Source organism: Gavia stellata, chromosome Z (assembly GCF_030936135.1).
Source record: "Gavia stellata isolate bGavSte3 chromosome Z, bGavSte3.hap2, whole genome shotgun sequence".
NCBI lineage: Eukaryota > Metazoa > Chordata > Aves > Gaviiformes > Gaviidae > Gavia > Gavia stellata.
The window spans coordinates 16,105,530-16,115,029 of record NC_082637.1 but is presented as its reverse complement, the minus strand read 5'-3'; the positions used below and the strand labels follow the sequence as shown (position 1 = coordinate 16,115,029).

At 40.6% G+C, this 9,500-nt stretch overlaps 1 protein-coding gene across 1 annotated transcript in view; it reads left to right on the top strand.

The window, feature by feature from the left end:
- Positions 1–244: 244 nt before the first annotated feature.
- The window catches only part of TTC33 (tetratricopeptide repeat domain 33), a 44,477-nt gene continuing 35,221 nt past the window's right edge, over positions 245–9,500 (top strand). Inside the window, exons 1-2 of the mRNA XM_059833720.1 lie at positions 245–278; positions 1,000–1,228. Coding sequence (XP_059689703.1) covers positions 1,008–1,228 — 221 coding nt within the window. The 5' untranslated portion in view covers positions 245–278; positions 1,000–1,007. The remainder of the gene's footprint in view (positions 279–999; positions 1,229–9,500) is intronic.

The window sequence follows — 9,500 nt, the reverse complement described above, 5'->3', positions numbered from 1 at the left end:
CCCCTGCGGTGCCCGGTCGGCTCACGGAAGCTGGATTCCATCGGCACTGACACACACAACCCAGCGGCCCCCGGGCCGGGCGCTCCGGGACGGGAGCCGTTCCCGGGGAACTACAGCTCCCGGCATGCCCCGCGGGGCCGCTGATTGTCCCTGCCGGTGCGTTGCCTCTCCTTCCCTTCCCGCTGCTGCCGCCCCGCCCTTCCGCTTCCTGCCGGCTGGGCGTCACGGGTCGTGCGGGCCTTCCAGCCGGGGTAGAAGTGCCCGGAGGAGAGCGGCAGGTAACGGTCTCCTGCTGCAGGCCCCCGCCCGCGGCTCCAGCCACGGGGGGATGCGGGGCGGTGCCGGGGCCTCCTCCGCGGGGGGCTGGGGCGGGGCGGAGCCGACGCAGGACGCGGTCTCCCTCAGCCCTGCGGGCTGCTCGGCCCCTGCCGCCTCCCCGTCGCTTGTGCCGGGCCTCGCTCCCGGCCGGGGTGGGCGGCGGGCCGTGCCCCGCCGGAGATGCCCGTCCCAGGGGTGCCTTGCTGGCTGGGGAGCGGCTGTGCCGGGAAGCTTCCCCGCAGGTGGCCGGGCCGAAGGCGTTCAGGTCTGTGCAGCGGGAGGTCTGTGTGGCCGGTGCCTCTCGCAGCGGTCCGGGGTGGTGGCCATGCCTGTGATGCGTCGCTCACCTTGGACCGAATCGTTTCCTTTCTGCTTTTGTCTGGTTTCCGGTGTGTTGGCTTCAACGTTTTAAGGCTTTCTGGTGTGTCGGAGCTCTGGCTTCTTTTTTTCTACCCCGCCCCCCCCCCCCCCCCCCCCGCTACAGAACATCTTCTAGCCGGGCTCAAAATTATAGTTGCCTGACTGACAGCTCTGGTGAAGCCAATGGGCAGAATTTATGTCGAGGAGTGGCATTCTGTTACATATTATTGTTTTACAATCGATGAGCAAGGTGCATTTTTTTTTCTACATACTTAAAAGCTAACTTACCTAACCTCTGAAAATACGTTTTTTTTTTTCTAGTTCTCCAAATGGCTTCTTTTGGGTGGAAGAGAAGGATTGGTGAGAAAGTTTCAAAAGCTACTTCTCAGCAGTTTGAAGCAGAAGCTGCAGATGACAAGGATCTGGCTGATGATGATGATGCTAACTGGGTGAATGCAACTAAGAGAAGAAAAGAAATTCTCTTAGAAGATTGTGTAAAGAAAAGTAAGGAGCTGAAGGATGAAGGTGCTAATTTGGCTGAAAATAGGAGGTACTAATGTTATCTTACTCTTTTTCATTGATTAAGTGCTAAATGGTATTTTAATCCCTTTTCTATACACTAGGCAATTTGCTAGCAGCTGCATTCACATTTTTCATATTTGAAAAAGTGATCATTTCTTTCATTCTGCCTTTACTGTCTGATGCTAAATAAGTTGTTTCCTTTGGTAGTGTGGGCAGCTATGAAATTAAGTCTGTATTCCATCTCATTTTTGTGTATTCGCATAACAAAAACAATAGAAGGAGGGAGATGAGAAACTGATTGAATCTGAAAGTTGAAAGGGTAAATAAGATACAGTGAGATAAGCCACCCTGTACTTAATGCTCTAGCTGTTCTGGTAGCTTTCTCCTCTCTTGTAAATGTGTCTTCTTATTAAGAGTAAGCTTATTTGCATGTGTACAGTGCCTAGGCAAATACTGCAAAGCAGCTAATGCACTGTTAATCTAATGCCTTTGGAACTTCTGGTTCAGGTAGCTGCTCTGAACATCTTCTGATAGCAGTAGTGAGTGTTCAGACTTTGGCAATTTTGGAAGGATATGGCAAAGATGGTTCCATTGTCCTATTATGCTTCAAGCAGAAAGTACCTTTGGAGCAGAGGAGGGTTAGAAGAGGGGAAGAGGAACTATAAATGGTGTATTAATTACATAATTTGCCTAGATCTTCTCTAGAAGGGGAAAAAACACTTCCAAGAATAGTTCCCTTAAAATCTTCAGAATGCTTGACATCTAAATCTGTATCCTGACTTTACTTGTATAACCATCTCATTGTCCCGGATCAGAGATAACATTATTTTCCTGGTAGAAACAATTCCATAATAAGTCCGTATGAACTCCTGTGCTGTTAAACTTTTTGTGTTAAGAAATTTCATCCTAAAAAAGGGTTCCCTGGGCAATACAGAGGAGAGATCAACTTAGAAGTTTAAAGCAGGCAAGTTTACATATAATAATCACACTGTGTGTGTGTTCTGGTCTGATTTAAAAAATAATAAATAAGTTAATAATGTCTTTGAGAAAAGGCTTCTGTTCAAATATTTGAATAGTTTCCTCTTTTTACTGTTCACTCGAATAGTGACACTGTTCAGGGGGGCAGTGATTCACTTCTTTGCATCCTTTTGTGTTCCTGAGTTCTGTAACTCCTGAATAAAATCTTGAAGCCTTTTAAAGGGGACTTTAAATTTAAACCAGATTAAGCTAAATCAGTTTTAAGCATGCTGCCATTATATCAATACCTTCAATGCAGTAGCTGCATAAGTTGGTTACGTTAATATTCATAGCTGAAAAAACAGAATAATTAAGAGCCTATTAACATCTTTGTTTTTAACTCTGGAAATAAATCATACAGTGGTCTACAGAAAGGTAGGTCTATTCTGTCCTTTTCAGATCTGTATGAGATTGTGTCTTTAAGCTTGAGAAAACAGAAGTATTACTAAATGTTTTCATTCTGCGTCTGGTAATCACTAATAGTTACTGTACTTACATATATTAAACAGAGATTAATTTTTATTTCTGTATTATATTCTGTTCTACCTTTTCCTTCCTTGTGTTTTGCTTTGGATGTTGTATATATTTTCTCTGTGGATTTTAGTGTTCTTTTTTTGATCTTTTGGTTTTGTGTATTATGTAAAGTGCAATAAATCTCTTGAACAGCAACAAATAATCTATCTGTTGCATATGTGGTTTAGGGCAGGGAGATACAGACTGCTGCATATTTATTTTAAGTAGTGGGTAATTTTTGGTGCTTTTAATAAATTTGTCTTAGAGATTGAGTTTTCCTTTATCTGTCAGTTAGAAAACAATACAAAAGCTTAACCCATCCATAAGTAGTAGCAAAAGGTTTTTTTGTGAATTTAGTGAGAACTATATCTCATCAGAAGTGCTTATGAGAGCTGCTGAGAAACCCTGGATGGCTTATAACAAGTAACAAGAAATTAAAATGCAGCTTTTGGGAGGCTTATCACACTCTTTCATGTTAACACTTTTATATCCGAGGCTTAACAGAAGTTCTAACGTGAAATTGTAGTTTCCATCAATTACTCTAGCACGCTCTGTACAGTTTGGGCAGTTATGGTAGTATGGTGCTGTGAGGGCACATAACTTTCAGGCAGATCTTTGTCTTAAAAAAAGATTTCACATAGATTGGAGGCTAAACTTAACTGTGGGAGGCTTTTATTACTTAAACAGGTGGAATAGTTCATATACCATTACAGGGAACTTGAGGAAGCAGACTGAAAGGAATGTTTATTCTCTCTGCTGGAAAGAGGTTGCTGTAATTGAGTTTCAGACTTACATGGTCGATTTCTTGAATATACATTTGTACAACATAAGCAAACTCAGATAAATAATTAAATGCTTAATGTAAATTGTTTCCTGAAATATCAAAGCATAATAACAGTCAAAGAAAGATTTGAGTTGGATTGTGTAGCATTTAAGTAAAAGGATGGTATCTCTTCCACTGAAGAAACTCAGAAGAAAAACAAAGACTGAGCACTAGAGGATGACTAAGGTGGCATTTTAGTTGGTGGTGTGGAGTGTGAAGGGGATCCTGAAGGAAAACAGACTTGGGAAGAAGCAAGAGACTAAGTAAAGGAAAGAATGGAAAGTAATAAATTCAGCTGCACTTCTTATAGAAAAGAGACTCTGAGGTAATGTGCATGGCAAAATTAATATGATGAAAGATGAATTTTGTAAGCAGATCCACTGTTACTTAGCTAGAGTAGTGATTACCACCTTTATGCTTGGTTAATCCATTAGCTTATTTTTCTGGTAAGGGAAGGCAGTGATGGTGTTACACCCCCACTGTGGTTTTGTTAGTCTCTGTGTATACAGTAAGTCTGTTTCTGTGGATGAGGGAGATCTGATTGACTTGTGCTTGTAAAGTTAGTCTCAGTGCTTCTTGGGGGGAAGGAATAATGAGTGGGCTTCTTGGGGGTCAGAATTTGTACAGCCTACTGTCTTTGCCCATTGGCAAACTCAGGAGTGGCATGGGTGAATTGTTTCGGAGGTGGCAGCCCTCTGTGGGTTTTCAGCTTTTGTGGGAGCTGCTTGAGGAGTATTTGTACCTGCTGTAATGTGTGCGCATGAACCTGTTAAGCTGAGACTGAGACACAGACAGAAGAAAAATGGTGCTGAAGAGAACAGTTTCTTATCCGTATTTAGTCTTTTTGTGGGATGGGAAAAAGATGGGGAGACTACCAGAAACAGTTGTTGATCTAGGTTGATTATCCCAGGGGGTCTGTTATTGTGGAATAGATGGTTTAGGAAATTCTGACCTAGAGACTTGGTCAATAGGCAGTTTTGAAGATGACTTGTGAGTGAGTGATCTTGCTGTCAGAACAGAAAGAAAAGGCAGATATGTGGAAGAAGTGTCACAATTGTGTGCTCTTTTGATGTGGGGGAAGGAGCAATTAAACAAACATGTGCAAACATGCATACAGTCTTTTGGGAAACAGTATTATCTTTTGGTGGAAAGAATGGAGAATATTCCTGAGGAGAAATTGTTTTTACTTATATGAAACTTACAACACTGGTGGCTTATCCAACTTGAGACACCAGTATGGATGTGCCCACAAACAATGCAATAAAAAATCCCAAACCAACCCAAAACCAACAACCATAATCCAGGTTAGGTTTTTTGTGTTGACAGTCCTACACTGTTTCAAATCCAGCATAGTCCAAAAGGGTAAAAGTTCATGTGCTCAGCCTCAGTTTGCAATTAGTGTATTTTGACTGGTAGGTAGGTAGCCCTTGGCTGTGGACACAAGCTTAAGAACAGGTTTAGGTGACATTAAACAGTGAAGTATAATGTCCTCAAACGTATAGCACGCAGAGAGCTAACAGCAAGGAGGAGAACAACTTCTGTCAGACTAGTATCTTCAACATAATTGAGCTGTGTATTCATATAGATGGCTTTGCAATGCCCCTGTGCCGTTTTCAAACCACGAACATTTTTGTAGCGAGTCCAGTAGGTGGAGATAGAGTTCTTCTCAATGTACCCTGAAGATGTGCAGAAAATGCTCATCTAAATACTTCGTTTTCTTTTGCAAATAGACACTTCTATGGTTTAAATTCTTATTGACTTGCATTTAACTTTTCAATTTTGCTAAATAGAAGTTAATACTGCTCTTGCTTCTGATTGTATTTATTTATTATTCCATATTGCACTAAAAAAAATCTCCATCTCTGAAGCTGGTACTGGTTTGGGAAGGTCACGTTTTCAACTGGAACACTCTTATGTTTTGGCTGAGCTTATAGAGTCACCTATGTTAAAATAAAGAGTTGCGTCACTTGATGTCACTTGATGTCACTTGATGTCACTTGATGTCACTTGATGTCACTTGATGTCACTTGATGTCACTTGATGTCACTTGATGTCACTTGATGTCACTTGATGTCACTTGATGTCACTTGATGTCACTTGATGTCACTTGATGTCTAAATTAGACTGATTAACAAGGTTTTACTCTTTCTTTGCTTTAGCTTTTGCAGCAGCAAATTAAATGAGGACATATCTGGTCTGCTCATAGCACTTTGACAATAGGTCAATTTTTGTCAAACTGTTTACTTCTCTAGAAGAATTAATCTTTGAGAATTACTTAATTTAATTTTCTTACCTATTAAAAGAACTTCTGTGAAGTGCTACTTATTCCACGTTTTAGCAGTTGAGACTTTTTTCCCCTGACGCTAATATGCCAGCTTCACTTCAACATGTGTAGTTTGTGATTCCTTAGCTATATAAGCTGTAACTGAGCTTGTCTTTTTCACTAGACGTTGTAAGGTGTCAGGTGATGAGGCACACTTGTTTAAGTGTGTTTAGTGTACTGATAAGTTAAGTGTTATTAAAAAAATAATATATTTATCAGATGGAGCAGAAGAGTGATACCAATTTAAATAAAGTTGAAAAGCCTTTCTGTCATGTTCTTATAACATTTGTATTTGTTCAGTTTACCTGTCTTTCAGGTTTAGATTGTGATAAGCCCTTGACTACTAATGAGTTACGAAAGCGCTAAAGTAATAAAATTACTTTCAAATTATCTTTATCATTCATTTTGATGCAACTAACGTGGCAAAGGGCAAAGATAATTGTGTCGAAATTGCCTTTCAATTTTCAGTCAATAAAACTGATCTTACTTACGTAATATAGTGTTGTTAAAGGGGTTTCCCAGAAGATCCAACAGCTATCTTCGGCAGAAACATTTCAGCAGTTTAATAGGCTGAGTTACGTTATGGAGTATCCTAGGATGAGTGGGGTATGTTAGAGAGAAGAGGGGTCCCGGAGAGTTGATTGCATTTTTTCAGGTTATTTCCTCCAAGCTCAAGAATGGCTCATCCTAATGAGGAGGAGATCAAGAAAAGGTGATAGGAGTCCTGTGTGGATGTACAGGGAGCTCCTGACAAAATCCAAACATAAAATAGAAATGTACAAGAGGTGGGAGCAGGGTTAGGGGATCCCGGAATGTCATAGAGACCCTGTCTGAGCATGCAGGGATGGTATTAGGAAAGCCAAAGCCCACCTGGAGTTGAATCTGGTGAGGGATGTGAAGGGCAACAAGAAGAGCTTCTACAGGTGTATTGGCAGCAAAAGGAAGACTGGGAAAAATATGGATCCTCTGCTGAACAGGGTAGAGAATCTAATGACAAAGGATGAAGAACAGGTCAAGATACTCAATGCCTTCTTTGCCTCAGTCTTTATTGATGAGACTTGCCTTCAGGAACCCCAGGCCCATGAGACCAGTGGGAAGGTCTGGAGCAAGGAAGAATTACGCTTGGTGGAGGAGGATCAGACTATGAAATGTTTCAACAAGCCTGACATGTACAAGTTCATGGGACCTGATGGGGTGCATCCATGAGTGCTGAGGGAGCTGGTTGATGTCATTGCAAATACTCTTCAACTGCATTTGAACGGTCATGACAACTGGGGGTGGTTCCTGAGGGTTGCTAGCAAACAAACATTGCTGCTTCTCTTCATGAAGGGTAAGAAGGAAGATTCAGGGACTTACAGGCCTATCAACCTCAAATCTGTTCCTGGGAAGGTGATGGAGCAAATAATTCTGGAAACCATTTTGAAACACAGGAAGTACAAGAAGATTATTGGGAGTAGCTGGCATTGATTAGCAAAGGGGAAATCATGCTTGGCCAACCTGATACATGACAGATTGACCAGAGGATGGTGTGGACTTTCCATCCTTGTTGGTAATCAGAACCTGACTGTACAATAACCTGAGCAACCTGCTTTAGCTGACCCTGCTTTTCCTTCTGACTCCTAGAATAAAGTCTAAAATTCTGTTAGGCTGCTGATAAATTGTGTTGGGAAAGTTGACTTTTCATAAGAGTGATCTGAAAGCCTTACAGAGTTGGGTTTTTGGAATTAAGTGTAGGGGAAATCACTGGAAAATGCTTATGATGAAACTAGGAGAATGTAGTAAGTGCTTACTCCTACTATTCCTTGTAGATTGAAAATAACTGTTTGGTATCAGTCTTGGCTGTAATTTGCATGCCAGGTATAATTAGCTGTTCCATATAGTGCTTACCTCTTTCAGAGTGAATGACTTATACCAGTGTTCTTCAAATGAAATTAAAATTTTTAATCTCAGTAATTATTAGCTTTGATTAGGTTGAGTGTTTTCGAAGCTCAATCATGCAAAAATGCAGAAAAAATAGGTAGGCTTATCACTGTAAGTAAAATTGTGTAGGACAAATAGGGGCTAGATTAAAATGGTCATGACTTCTAGTCAAAATACCTGATCACTTTTTAATGTTTTTCAGTGTTTAGCATTACTGTCTGGTGTGTGTGTGTGTGTATATATATGTAGCTTTCTTGCTCTTAGCTTCCTTGAGAACGCCTTGCACATGATATGCTCACTAAAAGAGGCTAAGGATATGTAAACTGCAACTCTTGAGTGCAGAACACATGAGCTGAAACAGAAAAGACTCTGAATAAGTGTGGACTTCTTACCTCCATTTTTTGGGAAAAGCACATGTTGCAGCTTCTCTCTTACTAGTCAGTACATATGATTTGTTTTGCAGGCCTCATAACCTTTCTACAGAATTTAAAAAAAGGTGCAGAGAGTGTTTTACAGTGTTGAACACCCTCCTGTAAACTGCTGCATGAAGTAACACATTAATTTTTGTCTTTAAGTTAATTTTTATTGCTAGCTTTGTTATTTTTCCACACTTACTGATAGAGTTGTTGCTTCCTGGTGGTGCACCTACTTGTCTTCTCTCATTGAGGATGAAGTTCTTTGCAGAATGTTTGTTTTAAGTAGTTCCTTTTGTTAAAATGCAATTTATCTTTAATTTAGCTGTTTCCTTTTGTTGTGGCAAACTTTATTTTCCAAGAACTGGTTATTATTTGGCAAAGCAGGAGTTCAGTTTTGAAATTGTTACTAATTTAGTGCAAATTTTTCTGAGAGTATGTAGAAGAATTGTAGTTTATTTAAACTGTTCACAGAGTTTGAATAATTTTAAGAATATCTTTTTGCTAGAATTATTGTTACTGTATTGTTAATTATTGAGGATATTGAATTGTGACATTGTAGTATCCATCTGTATTTGAATGTGTACATATTTATATAGGTATGTATTTGTAAAAAGAAACAGAAGGGATATTCATGGAACAACTGTAGACTGTGGAAACATATATATATATTTATATTTTCCTTGGGTGGAAAACATAATTTAGTTGATGCCTAAATATCATCCTATATAACTTCAGGCACTTAGCGGAGTCAGCCAAGATATGAATCTATATTTGTTCGAAGTCTCTTCACAGTGTGAGGAGAAAGAGGTATTGACATAATTCAGCTGACTGTTAACCCTACAGATACATTACAGATGTACCAGGACCATTTTGTGGTGCCCTTCCTGAACAGGGTGGCTGTGGACAAACTGGGCGAGTGCTGGCTGGCCACAGCCATGCCAAGGACCACTCTGTGAGACTGAGAATAATGCTGCTCAGGTGCCAGTGCCCAGGAACGTTCCCCGGTGCTGTGAGTGTGCGGGTATATATGCAGCCTGCGAGGCTACTGGGTGACTGAAGTCTTTGTGTAAATGCTTGAGGTTAGTTACCTAAACTTGGGTGGGATGAATCGGACCTAACTGCTAATACCGGTTTGGAGATGAAGGATAATTTGTGTGTTATCTGTCTTTGGATTTAAGTTTAGAGGGTCTGTTCCTTCCATGCATGAAATATAATATGCAGAACTTTGTAAGTGAAAAACTGTTGTATTCACTGGACATGTGCTATGCAGGTTTTTAAAATTAACTGT